This window comes from Accipiter gentilis, chromosome 9 (genome assembly GCF_929443795.1).
Source record: "Accipiter gentilis chromosome 9, bAccGen1.1, whole genome shotgun sequence".
NCBI classification, from domain to species: domain Eukaryota; kingdom Metazoa; phylum Chordata; class Aves; order Accipitriformes; family Accipitridae; genus Astur; species Astur gentilis.
In genome coordinates, this window is record NC_064888.1 from 12,866,438 (window position 1) to 12,882,962 (window position 16,525).

The 16,525-nt window shown below is 42.2% G+C and overlaps 1 protein-coding gene across 1 annotated transcript; it reads left to right on the forward strand.

The window, feature by feature from the left end:
• Window positions 1-713: 713 nt before the first annotated feature.
• Window positions 714-16,181, forward strand: LRIT1 (leucine rich repeat, Ig-like and transmembrane domains 1). The gene is made up of 4 exons (XM_049809695.1): window positions 714-1,064; window positions 3,660-4,126; window positions 7,689-7,994; window positions 10,516-16,181. The coding sequence occupies exons 1-4, from the start codon at window positions 943-945 to the stop codon at window positions 11,499-11,501; spliced, it is 1,881 nt and encodes a 626-aa protein (XP_049665652.1). The 5' UTR covers window positions 714-942; the 3' UTR covers window positions 11,502-16,181.
• The last annotated feature ends 344 nt before the right edge of the window (window positions 16,182-16,525 follow it).

Genomic DNA, 16,525 nt, shown 5'->3' on the forward strand with positions numbered 1-16,525 from the left:
GCATTTGTGCATATTTGGGGTCTGCTTTTCTCACATGTATTGTGTGCTTTGGAATCAGATGAAGACTGCTGAAAAAATGGCCGGTCTCCATCAGCTTTGCAGTTATGGCTGCTTTTGCTAATAGATGGGAAACAACTGTCTTCAAGGGGAGTGGACAAAAATAACTTGACGCTCGCTCCTGGTCTGTCCTTAAGACAGAGCTGAGCTTTTCTTAGCATTCCTGAAGCTGTCCCTCAGCCCTGCACCCAATGGCGCTCCCCAAAATGGTCCCTTTTCTGGGCTTTGCTGTATCGACAAGGGAGAACACAGTGCTCTGTCCTGCAGGCATGTGCTAGCCCCGATATAAACTGAAATCTGTGCATATTTACTAGGTTATTCATTGTTTAGTAATATCAGGCATGCTGCCAACAGTTCAATAATTGCTTGATCAAACTAGGAGTTTTTAGAAGAAAAGAAACCCTTTTAATAGTATCACTATATATTTTTAGCATTCTTATATAGGAGGCTTGCGTTCCATTAGCACAAGGAACGGTTTTCAAGTATTCCCAGCTCCCTGTGAGGAAGTAAATTATTGCTAATTCCTGGTCAGATAACAGTTATCTTGCCTGTGGCGCAGGTCCCCCCAAAGTGTATTTGCTTTTTGTCTTGCACAAAAGCCACAGATTGCCCTAGGAAGATGTTTTGATGGGGCTCCCTGAGGGAAGACATGCTGTCCGTACGGTTCCAGGAAGCAATAAGCACCTTCATGAAAATAACTCAAGTCCCCATCCTTAATCCCTGCCTATCCTTTTTTATCTGATGGACTCAGCGAAGGCTGGAAGATCACAGTGTGGCTGAAAACAAAAGGGAGTTAACAAGATGTGACCAGTCAATGGATAAAACAATAGGCGAAACCCTCCACGTTGTCTAGTGCCCAGGTGTCCTTCCCATGCGCAGGTAGCCATGTGGATCGCGGTGAGTTTGCTCTGCTGCTTAACGCTCGGAGGGCTGCCGCGGGCGGGCGGCTCGTGCCCATCGCAGTGCAGCTGCGCCTTCCACAGCCTCAGCGAAGGGACGAAAGCCAGGTATGCCGATACTCTCTCCAGGGGGGTTGCTGCTCTTTCTCCGGTTGTCGGGGATTTTATTTCTTCTCCTCTGTAAGGATGCTTGGAGGAGAAAATATTGCATCCAGACTTTGTGTCCGTTATTTTTCCAGTCGCTTTGCACTCTAGCTTTATTTGCAGAGGATTAGCTTCTGAAAACACAGTAAGCTGATTTCAGAGAAGGCTTTTGGGCATCTCCTCTGTGGGAACAGAAGTGACATAATTACTGCTGGTGCAATGGCAAAAAGGGAATAAAATTTATAAAACATTTTCTTTTTCTTTACCTTTATGCTGAAAATGCTAGTTTTAAAAGGCTTTATTCTGCTCTGCTGGTTTGTTTCTGAAGCGTAACTAGATTTGGTTCATGTTGTGGTACCAAAAAGTGCAATTCCATTTACTTAAAAAATCCTTCAGCTGGAGATTTTAGCAAAGCGATAGACTCTAGATGAGAATGAACCAAAAAAGAGAGATGATGATAATAATAATAATAATAATAATAATATAAAATAAGGTAATTCTCAGATCGGAAACTTTCAGTTAAAAAAGAAGACAAGACCAGAAGGACATCCATTTTTGAATGCAACGCCATTTTACAGACATTTCTCTGGAGGACTGTAATAAAAAGTCTTTCTGAAGGGTAATCATAAAGTAATGATCTGACTTAATGAAATACAGGCTACAGTTTTATAACGTGATGTTCACAGTAGAGGAAGTTTTGTGACAGAGATACAGTATTTTCAAAATCCTTTGGAAGAATTTTTTTCTAGACAAGACCACAGTACTGAAATGAATGGCTCTCCCCTATATTTTGGATCCCCATTAAATAGATCTGATTTCTTATCTCTTTTATGGTGCTATAGATTTCATACCAGAAACTTTCTCAGTAAGAAGCAGGGTAGAGAGACAAGTAGTCTGCAATTGCTAAAAGGGAGTGCAATAGCGGGAGAGCCAATTATTGCTCCATAAATGTCACAGTTCCCGTGGGAATTTCCTCTCAGTGACTGGGAAAAGCTGTAGTGTGTTTTGGTAAGATACATAATGAGGCAAATATCCATTAGTCCCTTAAGGAGCATAATGTCACCTTTTTTTTCTGCATTATGATTCATATTTCTCACTAGTAGAAGGAGATTATCCCATAGATTAAATGTTTAGTGCTCACTGACATCATTTAGGGACACTTTGAGAAGTACAGTTTTACTGCCATAGTGTCTCTGTTATCAAATGTTTTGTGTCATGCCTACACACACAAAAATGTTTTATTGAAAGAGGATTTCTGGATTTTTCTTATTTGATAGATTTTTCTCATTTGATAGATTTTTCTATTCCTCAACATCTCAACTTTCAGCTGAGGGTGGGCAGGATTTAATGCCACAATAAAAGTTCTGGGTGAGAGTAATGTACTATGATTTTATTATAAATTAACAATTTAACTGTAGGTTCAAATAACATTTAACTCCAGGAAACTTGCATGAGCAGTTCTGGGATGTTATTTGTTTTTGTTGATAGTAGAGGAATAATTGCTTTCAGCCAAAACCAATCTGGTTTTGGCAGCTTTCTAATATTCTGTTTATCAGCCAGGCAGTGTGATAAGAAAATGTTACTTGACTGATCACATTACATTTCTTACCGTATCTTGTTTAGCACGTGGAGTGGGACATGCCTATCTAACCACTTACCTTTTGCAAGGTGGCTTTGTATTTTGTTAAGAACTTGCCTTTCTCTCTTTGTTGATAGGCAAATTAAAGTGCAGTCTGAGAGACCTATTTTGTCTCCCTTCATTCCTCATGGCTACCTACAATCCCACATCTTGGCAAAGTCAAAGAAGTCAGAATTTTTTATACAAAGGCTGTGAAAATACAGCATTGGGTTTTCGTGATTTGACCTCTAGAGATTAGAAATGGGAAGGAATGATTTGGACACATAAATCCTCCTTGCTTTTCGTATAGCATTTTCCAAAGAGTTAATTTTCTGCACTTTCACTTTCATAACTGTATATGCCTGTGGTGCAGTGACTGCTACCATCTATACACACCTTCCAGACTATTTCATAGTAAAGCAGAGCTTGCTGTAGTGTATGCTGTTGTTAGTTGACTTTCTTATTCTCATTTCACGAACCAAAGATCTTGTGCTGTATTTAATCCATATTACTTCCTGCCATCCCACACATCAGTAAGGCTTCTTTTCAAATGTCTTTTATTGTTCAGTTTATGGATCCTTTCGCTTTAACATGCACTAGAGTCCTCTGTTGTGCATGAATGTTGTCACTGCTGTCTATTATAAGTACTCAAAACAAAATTGAAAGAAAAAAAAAAGCAGGAACACTATATGGGCCAGACTCGGGCTCACACTACTCCACGAGAGGCACAAGACTGCAGTCTCTGCAGTCAAGAGGTACACATGAATTGCTGCACGTTGATGTACTTACGGTTGTGATGTAGAGATCAGCAGCAAGTAAAAAATGACAAGAAGAAATCTTACGAAAAAAGAAAGGCAGATCAAAATCTTGCATTAAAATAAAGTTTCAAAACTTTTTCAAAATACAAGAAAGTGACATATGTGTTTGTGTTTCCCCACCAGAACAGTGCTGTGTAATGACCCGGAGATGACCCTCACTCCTGTGAACATCCCTGTAGATACATCCAAGCTTCGGATAGAAAAGACTGCCATCCGCAGGGTGCCAGGAGAGGCTTTCCATGGACTCCACAACCTGGAGTACCTCTGGATGCCCTATAACTCCCTGGCCAGCCTCAGTGGGATCACCTTCAAGGGCCTTCGTCGCTTGCAGGAGCTGAGGCTGGATGGGAACGACTTAATATCATTCCCCTGGGAAACCCTGGCTGACATGCCACAGCTAAGGCTTCTGGATTTACACAACAACGAACTTACCTCGATCCCTCCAGATGCTGCTCGTTATGTCAAGAATATCACATACCTGGACCTGTCTAGCAATAAGCTGATGACTCTTCCTCAGGCTCTTATTGCCACCTGGGCCAACCTCCAGGCCGTTCCTTACTTCCCCAACGATAACTCCAAGATCATCCTAGGTAAGAGAAGGGCCTGTCATTTTGCTGGGGGCACAAATGTCAAGAGCTCCGCATCTTATTGCAGCATTTTCACCCACTGTGTTTACCACAGCAAGTACACTGCTGGGTACAATTTAATACCCCATATAAAGTGTGCAGATTCATTTACACATTAACAAATTCACCTCAGGCTCCCCACACCTGGCTTATTACACCATAAACTTCATCACTTGCTTGAATTTTTGTAACAGAAAACTGGTGACTCTTGCTCAAGGCCTTTTTATTTATTGACACTGCCATTTCTGACAGAAATACAAGTACGATTAGAGCTCCACATCTTTCATGTGCCTTTTTCTAATAACAGTTACTATGGAATCGATCCATCTGAAGCAGCATTAAATAAAAAGGTGTATATTTATTATGTCCAAATTAAAGAGAAATAAAGCTATCACTGAGCATAAAATCTGGGTCGGGACTGCCAGTTTTTCTCTTCCCAGAGCCTTGTTTATCTGTTACACAGAATTAAACCCTAGTCTCCCCAAAGCCACCAAGATAGTGCTGCCTTCAAGGGCAGTTATAAAGTTACAAGAGTCCGTCTTTTGGTGCCAATTCTGGGCTTCTCAGAAGTATGGCTTTGGGGCAATTGTCCATTTTTGTGTCAGAGGGCATATTACAAATGACTGTCTTGAATCCTGTCAGTTGCTGTATCCCCAGAGGAGGTTTCAAGCACATTTACTGGTTCAGGGGATTACTACTTAGCCTTTTAGCCATCGTGACTGGTTCAAATCCACGGTGGGTTGATGATGGTTCAGCGTTGTTGCCATCTGCTGTCTTCACTTGCTATGAGCTGACCCAGCTCCGCTGACTGCGTTTGATCTGCGGGGTGTATGCATCTGCGTGTACTGCCTCTACAGCCATGGATGTGAATTCAGGCACTTGCTGATAATCTCATCAGAGACATTGCAAGTTTTCTCTCACTCTGGGAAGTACCTGCTGCTCTTCGCTGGATAAATTTAGGGGGGTAAATTTTTAAAACCAGATTGCAGTGGAAAGAGACATAAGACTTACTTTAAAAATACTCAAATTGCCACCTACAAAGCTTTTAGTGTCCTTAGCAGATGTTGTTTAAGGTTTCATTAGCATCAGGAGAGGAGCAGGTGTTTCATCTTGCTTTGCCAGATGCGGTATCAAGTTCTTTAAGCCAAAGCTAGCTGTTTGGGATTGCCCATTTCATTTGTGGCATGACAAGACACTGCCTAGATCATATTCTTCGTTTATTTTTTAGAGTCAAGTTACGTGTAAAAATGTCATTCCATTCAATATAGATTAGGAGAGTATTTTGTTGAGAACAGATCATGCGTTGATGCTTGTGGCCAACCTGAGTATTTGCATAGCCAGCTGTGCACAGGTTGCTTGTGCCAGGATCCTAAAAAATTCATGTAGGCAAATGAGTATAATGCTAAGATTAATATTGTAATGTATAAATGCTCCAGCTCCTAGGTCCTATCCTGTTGACACCCACAGGGACCAGGTATATGAAATGCATGTCCCTCGCAGGAGCAGAATAGGAGAACACAGCTGCATGTTTCTGTTTCACTCTGCTCATGACTGTTTCTCATGGAGGCATAAAAAAATCCATGAATAATAAAGAGTCACCTCAGTCCCTTCCTTTGTCTACAGCGCATCATTGTGACTTCTCTTCAGAGCCCTTGCTTGTAGACTATTTCAAGAAGAGGTACTTCCAGTGGTAGCTTGCTAGCTGATAGTGTGTGCCAAGGCTGCAAGCATTTGCACGTGAGGATTGCCCACGTGAGCCCCCAGCACTGTGCTGTGCAGGGCAGCAAAGGGCTCACTGGGTCTTTGGGGGTGCTGTGGCATCAACTGCGGCTGGGGCGCCTGCCAGGGAATCTGGAATAAATTGTTATCTAGTGCATGAAGTCAGAAGTAAGCTGCTAGCAAAAATGCCATAAACCAACAGAGCCAAGCTGCACTTTCATTCTTTATTTAGTCCCCTCAACTTTAATATATTAATTTGTAAGAAGTGCCCTCCTGCCAAGGCCCACCACTTCCCAATCCCCTTCCAAGCCCGGGGAAGATGGTATGCAATGGTCTCAGAAGAGATTTTTCAACAGACTCTTTAAAACAGTTTAGCTGAGACCTCAGGGGCTTTTGATCAACCCTCTGTTTCTGTTGTCTCTAGCAAATTTAAGCAGCCCCTTGATGCTCATGGAGCCTTGTGATGCGCCCTCTGTGCCTGTGTCAAAACTTGGTTCTTGCCAGAAAGCCGCTGCTTGCATGACTACTGCCGCAGTGTGCCAGGGGCCAGCAGGAGTGGGCACCGTAGGGTGGGCAGCTGTCTTTTCCTCCTGCCAGGAATCGAGGGAGTATTGGTACTTTACTTTCAGGCAGTTGCCAGCCCCAAGCCACGTCCTTGGACTGCTTGTGGAAAAGAGGAGGTGAAGCCCCCTTGGAGGGAGCAGACTGGGGTTACATGGTTTAAATATCCCTAGTGCCAATTCCGCTAGCTAAAGTCATTAGAGACTGTAAACTGTCCATAGGACAGGTGAATGTGAATATTTGTAAGTAGGATGACACAGATTTAATCAAAATGCAGCAACTTCTGTTCATGGATATGCATTGCTCTAGTTCCAATTCTGCCTTTTCAGTACCAACTTCACAGGACTATTTTTAATAGAGTAATGTCTCATTTTTTTCAGCTTTTGAGTTCAATAGGTGCACACTGGGATAGCAGAAAGAAGAAAAAGAGAAACATTCTGGGACTGAAACAGGAGTGTGTTCTTCAATATACTCCTTTCTATGTGTATATTCTTAATATAGTTATTGTCTGTTTATGTTCTTTTATATACCATAACATGTATATTATTCAATTTAATCCTTAAAGCAGTTCTTTCCTCTGATCAAGTGTAAATTAGCATTTCAGGAAAAACAACTGATTATTAAAATAATGAAAATAATAACTTAGAATTACAGGGCTGGAAGAGAAGTCTTACAGTCAAGTGGGATCACCTACACCTATTGCAAACCTGACAGTTGGCATGACAATCTAGCTAATATTTTAGTAATTCAGTGAGAAGAATTTCCTGGCTTGTCTAAGGAAGAGACTCCATAGTCTTTTCATACCAAAAAAATCCACACCCCAAAACAAACCAGCCCTCCCCCATGGCTACTTGTTTTTTCCACCCTGAACCCAAATGTATTTATAATAACTTCTTTGTTTTGCTTCTTTACGTGCATAAATAGCGATGTTTCCATGATATGAATAATCCTGCTTTGGACTTATAGAATATGGTTTCAGCTCCAGATTTTGAGATACTTTAGCAAGCCATATTTATTCCCTTCTACTAACAGGCAACTATGGGATCCATCAAGCTCAGCCAACAGCAGTGGGGCAGGACCAACTCCCGCCCCCCCCCCCCCCCCCATGTCCCTGCACAGGCACAGGCAGTCCTCGCAGGGCAGATTAGGAGCCTATTACAGTTCATCCTGCTGAAAAATAGAAACAAAAGTAGCAGAAGCAAAAGGTGCAGTTGGAGTGACTTAGTGCTCTGATTTATTTTGACAGGCTTGCAAGACAATCCTTGGGTATGTGACTGCAGTCTGTATGAAATGGTCCATTTCCTAAATTTCCAGTCTCCTAACATAGCATTCATTGAGCCCAGGCTGAAATGCTTCACCCCCCGGAGCCTTGCAGGAGTCCTCTTCAGCCAAGTCGAGCTAAGGAAGTGTCAAAGCCCCGTTGTCCATACGTCGGTAGCCAAAGTGAAGACCATCCTGGGCAGCACTGTGCTACTGCGATGTGGAACGACGGGGGTGCCCATTCCTGAGCTCAGCTGGAGAAGAGCTGATGGTGCTCAACTAAACGGCACAGGTGGGTTTGGTTTAAGCTTTTCTCGTACACATGGAATGAGTGAGGGAGACCTGCACCTTTATTGTCTACAGACTGTTCAGCAAATGGAAGCTTCTATGACAATAGATCCCTCCCACTGATAAAAGACACCCAAAAAAGAAAGTAAGCAGTGCAAAGTTAAGATTCACTATAATTCTCAATAGTATCGTGTATAATTCACTATTGAATTGTGATTTTCTATGGACTATGAAATTACTTACATGTTGATGTAAATATCATCAGATAAATGTATACTATCGTGTAAAAAGTTGGTTTTGCTTTGTTTCATAACAACTGTGGCAGTGAGACAAGTCAAGGGGTTTTCTGCAAATATTTTGGAGCTGAAGAAATGAAATATGTCCAGCTGTAGCAAGAGGCTGTTTTAAGTTAACTAGTTAGTTATTCAGTCACTGAAAAGGCTTCCCACTGAATTATTTTATGGGTTTTTGAGACTAATGATAAGCCACTGTTAATTGGTTAGTAAACATCTCTGGCAGAGAGATGCCTGATGTGAATTCAACTGGGATTCAAATCTGCTGTGGCAAAGAAAGAAAAGGTGGCAATCATGCAACATTACTGATATATTAAAAGAGAAAAAAAGCCACTAAACTGCTGAAGGATACCATACTTCAGTGACAATGCTTCCAAGAAATGGTTTCTTTCTAATGGATTGACAAGGGCTCTTGGGAAAATGCTCTGTGGAAGAAATACTGACCAGTGCTCAGAAATACCGAGCACTTCTGTGCTCACCCCTTTTGTGGGGGGAAGCCTTCAAACAGCCACTGTTTTTGTGACCGATCACGTTTTAATTTCCATTTACAAGACTAGTTGGACCTAAAATTGCAATGTTGGTCCTTTAATGTGTGGGCAATTTAGAGAAGAAACCTTTGCTGCGCTCAAGGCAATCGTCCTTAGCTTTTTGCCCTAGAGGTTTTAGGTCAGGACCTGAACCTTCATCCCTCCAACCTCCCTGAATGCTACTGTATCCTAGGCCTGGCCCTGACTTTCATAGAGGGTCTAAACTCATCAGATAAATCGCTAAGCATGGGGTCTGAGCTTCAAAGGGTTACAGGGCTCCTTGGTGCACAGAAACAGGGGAGACAGCATTTTTCTCTCACAGCAGTAGAACCACTTGTAATAAATATCCTTTTTTTTGGGATCCGCACAAGTCATTGCCTTGTTGTGCATGATGTGCAGGATGTAGCAGAGCTGCTCCTCATAATGGTAATGTCTACCCATCATGCTGTGAACATCCCTCCTACACTTGAAAGAGAGCCACAACAAAAAACCAAAACAGAGAATGCTTTCCTGAAAGCGTATGTTGAGTTTACTTTGAGCTACAACTGAGAATGATGTATTTTGTGCCCCATTAAATCAGACTTTAGCACCTTTCAATAAAAAGTTGGCTGAAAATACACATTATTTCTCAGCAATGGCAGCTTCTGTGCCAATGCTATATGACTGTTTGAAATGTTGGTGTTCTGAATAGAAAGGAGTGAGAAACAGCCCACAGTTTGCATGTGTGGGCAAGTGCTGTAGGAAGACCAGTAGCTTTATGTTTTTTAATATACCCATTCAGTAAATAATTAAATTGAAAAAGTAACTTCTGCTGCCATTGTATTTCACTGCCACTGGAATGTGCCCTGGTTGCCAAGGCTGGATCCTGACTCCAGGAGGGCTTGGGAGAAGTTTGCATCTTGTCTTACCTTTGCTTTTCAGACATCTTCCTGGTTTACCTTTCAACGGGAAAGGGCAGAGATAGTATGTGCTCATCCTAAGGAGGCTGGTTAAATAACAAAGGTACTTTACCCCTCTGCATGATGCCAGCTCTTTTTTTCTGCACAAATAGAAAACAGCAAAAAAAGCTAGTGTTAGCCTCCTGGTAAACCAGGTGAGAAAATCAGCACTCAGCTGTGTACATACTGTTCAGTAGTAACTGATCAGACTTCCCCGTGTTTGGCTCAATATAAAAACCTGCACTAATTTAGCAGTAAAAGGGATATTATTTTTTCAGCTATTTTTCTCCATATACTCTAGACTAGTCTATATATGGTTTTCAGAAGAAAATCTCCACTGTTTGTATTTTCTGTGACTCAGAGTACTGCATCTAATGTTCAAATACATTGTGTTACCCCCTACTCCTTCCACTCTCTCAAGTATTGTAGCTACCTAAGAGCTTTTAAGCTTTTTTTTTTTTTTTTTTTTTAATGGAAGAACCTTTACTGTTTTGTTTTCAAACTGTACTTCACTTTAGAGGAAATAGCATCAAAGGCTTCAAGTATATTCAGTCTGAAGCACTATAAATCACAACATAAACTGATTTTGGTGTTACTGTCCTTTTCTTGGATTTACTTGGATTTTGTAATGTTCTTGATGGCAAAAAGAAATGATGATTCTACTGTATTGAGAGACATTTGGCTAATTAAATCTTAATATTTTACAAAACATGTTACTGATTCTATTGATTATTGCCTATTTATTTTACCTTTTTCCTTCCCTGCAGTTCACCAAGAGATTTCCAGTGATGGCATGAGCTGGTCTATTCTGGGCCTGCCTGTAGTCTCTTATCTCGACTCTGGAGAGTACATATGTAAAGCAAAGAATTTTCTGGGGGCAACAGAGGCGTTCATATCTCTCATCATCACGGACTCAGAAAGCACAGATGACCCCAACTCTAATGCCAAAGGCGCATGGAGCGGGAAGGCGAGTGGGATGGAGGCAGCTGCCTACAATGACAAGCTGGTGGCAAGGTACATTATCACCACCTCCACCGTGCCTACCCTGGGGTCTGGAGTGGGCACCGGAGAGGGCCTTCTCCTCCCAGATGTGGCCCAAGACAGCAACCCCAGAAACCTGCTGGTGAGCCCACCTACCAGTCAGCAGGAGCCGGAGCGAATGGTGAGGTCCGTCAGGGTGATAGGAGACACCGACCAGAGTATCACCCTGGCCTGGAAGGCACCTCTGGCAAAGAACACAACAGTGTTCAGTGTCCTCTACGCTGTCTTTGGAGAGAGAGACATGCGGCGGATCAATGTGGAGCCGGGGAAGACCAAGGTCACCATTTATGGGCTGCTGCCAAAGACCAAATACATCATGTGTGTCTGTGTGAAAGGGCTGATCCCCAGGAAGGAGCAATGCATCATATTTTCCACAGACGAAGTTGCCAGCGCAGGAGGGACCCAGAAGCTCATCAATGTGGTTGTCATCAGTGTGGCCTGTGTCATTGCTGTTCCTCTGACGCTGGTGGTCTGCTGTGGAGCACTGAAAAGGCGCTGCAAAAAATGCTTTGTGCGGAAACCCAAGGAAATTCAGGAGTCCTACGTCACCTTTGAAAGCCTGTCTCCTGGGGCCAAGGTGAAAGGCGTGGAAGGAGAATACTTGACTAGACATACCCCCGATGAGTCGAACAGGCTGCTGTCTGCCCGATCCAGCGTGGACTCAGAAGCAATACCAAAGATAGAGGGGCAACCTAATGAATACTTTTGCTGAAAAAACTAGGCTGATTGTCGGCTTGCTGGGTGGAAAGCACGTCGCTGTATACACGACTCTGCTCCAGCACTGCCGGCTACCTTGTCAATGCTTCTGTCTCCGACATGTTCTGGAGGAGGATGCAAGAGGGTAGACGGTGCCCAAGCTTTACAGAAACATGTTGCTCATCCCACTTGGGGTTTGCTGTTTTGTACCCGGTCAAAAGCTTCTGTGATAATGGCCTCGTTCTCCTGGACCACTTTTATTTTTGTAAAATGAAGCATGCACACTGAGTGTGAGGACATTAAGCAACATTTCTGAGCGTGCTCTGCTTGGTGGTGTTTAGTACCTGCTCTGCAATATGCTAAGTATTTTATTCTCAGCTCTTTTGATGTTCTGTTGGTTGACAAACAGGGGAGTGTTTAGTAATTTTAATATAAATATCTATGAAGGTGAGGATTGAGAGCCTCACCTTTTACCCCCCCCACCCCCCCCTTGTTTGCATGAAACATGCATCTTGATGCTTAATAGATCACTAAACACAGAGGAACCTCAACCCTTTCTACAACGTCCAACATAATGACAGCTCTATGCTCTGAATTCAGAGAAATGTGCAAAGGAGACAGAAATCAAGAGACAAAACACAGGCCACTCCTAAGAATACATAATAGAGAGTGTTTTGTGATTGCATTTTGGCCCTAAACACTATTCTTAAGATTTTCTTGAACAGGTCTTTCAGTATCAGTCCTAGCTGGCATTTTCTAGCTGTATTGTAATTAGTAGAGTATGTTTTATATCAGCTGTGCTAGTTAAAATCATACAATAGCCTACTCTGCAAATTGTGTGTGGCATTGTAATCCTTTGTAATCATACCGAAAACCCACATTAGACAGTTCTGCAAAAATCTCCCAGACAAGCCCTGTCATTGCTGCCGGCTCTCCTGACAGAACTGGTGGTGAAGACCAGAGGGCTCAGCCAGGCACTTGTGGCTTGGTCATGAAAATACCTTGATTCTGTGTAGAGCAGGGGTATGTGATGCGGTCAGGCACACATCAGCCATACTTCGACCATGGCATCAGTGGTGGCAGAGGCTCAGTGTGGACTTTTGGGTTTCAAACATTTTACAAGTTCAAGAACCCTGAAAAAAAACCCTGTCTAATATTCGTCTAAATGTACTTTCATAGCCAGGGTGAGCTAATCAGTTATTTAAGTCCTGCAGCTCCACTGGAACTTGGATCTGAGTGCTTAACAGAAAGCACTTCCCAGCTGTCTAATTTTCCACTCCAGTCTCTCATGTAGTAATACTGTATATAAAGTTTTTCTCTTTGTAATAAATATTCTTCATGAAGAAAATTATATATGTTCTGCCAAATGTTGAATGGGAGGGATCCAGCCAAGTTGAAATGATAACTGATAAAGCTTGCTGACCTGTTTTGAAATGTGTATTTGTAAACTTATTGGAAGGATCTCCACTCACATTCTGGATGTGTACGTACAGTGTGGGTTAACAAAATTCACTGGTTGAAATAGAGCCCGGTATGGATTGTGCAAGTCTTCCTTGTACAGAAGGGTTTCAGTTATGTTGGTTACTTGGCCTGACGGAAAAGGAAGTCGTTTGATCTCAACATAAATACTAGCAATAGTGGATACAGTATAATAGTTTCTGATAGGACTCCCTGTATTCCTTAAATTAATGATAAAGAAATTCTCTTGTATTGGGAGAATTTGTCAATCCCTGTATAAAATGACGCTTGCTACTTCTATCACTGGACTGCAGAGATTTTTAGATTTACACGTAATGTTTTGCAAAATTATGTATTTTAATACAACAAATTAATTGATGAAATATGTAGTATGTAATAGATCTATTATTTATTTAGACAGTTGCATTTCCCAGGATAATTTTTAGAGTCTCCCTCCACGGTAGAAGAAAAATATTCTTCTAGTAGTAGTTTTTGGGATGAGTTGCAAGGGTTGCTGTATTATTGAGCCTCATTCCTGCCTACACCTGCAGCAGTATCGCTGTGCTGTGCAGAAATCAGCCTGACATGGCCCTGGATGGCTAAGCTAGCCCTGAAGAATCAAGGCTGTCCTAAATTTCTCCTGCAGTGAACGGAGTGGACCTACTGCCCAAGGACTTTCCTGTAAGTCAGGTTTGCAGGAGCTGACTGGGAATGAGAGGTATTTACCTCTCCGCTGCCTGGAGGCACGAGCTGGGTAATTTGCCACATCCAGCCCTGGCGAGGAGCAGCTCTCACCCGCTCCATCGGTGCATGCTCCGACACACGGTCTGTGAGTTGGCAGTGGAGAAGGCACCGGCTGGGCCAGTGCTGTCGCTCTTTGCTTGCTAGGAGGCGAGGATGGAGAGGTCATCCTGTGACATTCACTGCGCATGGGTTAAGTTTTATAGACTCTACTGCATATTTTTTGCCCTTTGAATAAATAGCGCTCCCAAGTAGAACGAACGTGACTTTTCTATTGCCTATGGCTATTCTCACTGGCTCATAGGTGAGGCATCACAGTTTAGCATCTCAACTGCTGCTCCAAAACAAGCCTCTCTCTCTCCTGCATTGGTGATTCACACAAGAGAAGCAATAGATAGAAACTTGTATAAGCTCTGTGTCATCTGGTGTTGGTCAGAAGAGAAACCCTATACTTGCTAAACTGCAAGTGAAATTTCAAACCGTTAAGTAAACTGATCTTCTGCTGAATGTGACTTCAAGGCTCTGGGTGAGATTTTCAGTGGTAGGAGGCATGTAAAGATAAATACCTCACTGGATTATTTTTTTTGTTGTCTTAACCGAAGGGGTGTTGGGCACCTAGTTGCAGCAGGGTCAGCTTAGGCAAGCTTCCCTGTCTGGTCATAAGATGTGAATGGAGCTGGCTCAGAGTTCAGGCAAGCAGACTATTCATCCCTGGAAACAATTTCTTACTCAGTTAAAGTCAATCCTCAGACAGACATGTGCTTTAAGAATTGAAATGAACACCTGAATCTCTTTTGGAATTACTGCATTAGTAGTATTTTAATTTTATTTTTTTTTGACACTATTCTGTTTGGTTTTCTTTTTCCTTGGAAAGTGTTTTTTCTGTTAATAATCTCTTTGTGTCAGGTTTCGACCAATTTGTTGCTTTTTTGGGTCTATTTTAAATACTTCAGCACTGTCAAGCAATATATTTCAGAATGTCTTGGACTACAATATTCCCTACCTTTACTATCAAATAATTTTAAAATTTCTTCTCAGATGAGTGTTGGACCACTGCACTAATACTTAGTAATAAAGTAACCGTCCACCTGCATTAGGCAGGAGGTTTGCACTGGCTGCCTGGGCTTTGGAGAGCAGTACGAGCCACTCTTTGCTGGGCACATCATGAGATGATAGATAACAAAGACAAGCTCCTCCTTCCACAGTATCTTTTTATACTTATTTGGGAAATCAGAGTAGTGTAAAATTGTAAAATTAAGGATAGGGTTTAAAAAAAGAAGGTAATCGTGTTTTAGAAATTAATCCAAATAGCTCTGAACTGTACTGAAAAATGGTTATTATTTCTTTTTCTTAAAAGGCTCTGGAGAAAAGCAGTTATCAAAATGAGGGAACCGAGCAGAATATAAATGAAATAATGTGCCCAAAGTGATTAAAAAGGAGTACTGCAAGTAGTTGAAGTTCAAGAAGAAATGTAAAAAACCCCCATGTTTAGGCTTTGATATATGTTTTTCAAACATCTTAAAAAGTGTCCAGATTATCTGGTGAGTAGATCCAGACAAAGGCTAATATTGTCCCTGAATTATAAAGTCTCCGCAAATATTTTTAATGCCATATATGTATAAAAATTCCACAAATGCAAAATAATGTTCAGGCTGACAAATGTCTTATTTCCACAATGTGTTTTAAGCATGTTGGAAGGCTATAATTGTGTTGTGAGGTCACTTGCACATTTATTTCTGTGTGCCCAGAAAGAATAGACTAAAAGCGGTTTAAATGATTAAAAAAATGTAGGACACAAAAGTATGCATGTGCATATACATAAATTTATGGAAAAAAAGCAGCAGCAACCAAAAATGTCAAGAAAGACAGTAAAACATTTTTCAAGATATTTTAAAAAAGTCATGGGCGTTGAAGAATGACTTTGAAAGTATTCCAATGGTAAAATAAAATCTAAAGGTTAAAAAGCTCCTGAAGAAGCTGACATCAAAGTCCCTCAATGTCAGAAGTGTTCTGGGAATGTCTGAAAAGTTTCGGGATGTATTTAATCAATAGTCAGTGCTCCAGTACTGTGGCTTAGTGGGAGCTTCACTAGCTTTAAAGTCCATGAACAGAAGGTGCAAATTGTTGTCCAAAACAGAGCAAAAGAATTGTCCCCCATTTTACTTTCCTATTAATCAAAATTAAATCGAAAGAATTTAGCAATTGCCAGCAAAGGTTCAAGTTGATGAGAAAGAAGTGTGTACACCCCAGAGAGCAGGAGCAGGAGCTTCTCAGAGGTGGCAGCAAGCCTTGGAGCAGTGCCCATGTTTCCCAAGAGCCGAGGCTGCTGGTGGTGACGTGGGGCTGCTGCGACCGCAGTCATACCCCCCAGGAGCGTGCTGGCCCTTGGCTCCTGGTTTCGGCATGGGAGATGGACTCTGCCCCTGCCCTGACGTGCCCTGAGTGAGAGACAAAGCCTTTCCTTTCCTCCGGAGGGTGAGAGTTTGTGCCCCTTTGCCAGGTCCCTTGCTGCCAGGGACTTGCTGCAGTGGGGCTGGAGGCGTGGTGCCCCAGGGGACCCTGCCAGGGGTGTTGGGTTACTCAAAAAAATTGGGGAAAGACTGAGAAGCTTGTACAGCTGATGCTGTTGTTGAAGAAGTCTTATTTACCTCTTTTCACGTCACCTTCTGCTTTTTCAAAGCTGCTTTTTCAAGCCTGTACCATTTGGTGTTACATGCACCCTATCTGAAATACCCGACTGCAGCCTTCACCTCTTCTGTCCTTCCCAGCAGGGATTTCTAACACTGATAGCCCTGGCAGAGGGACTGTAATTGTAAAGCAGCAGCATGGGCTTGATTTCTT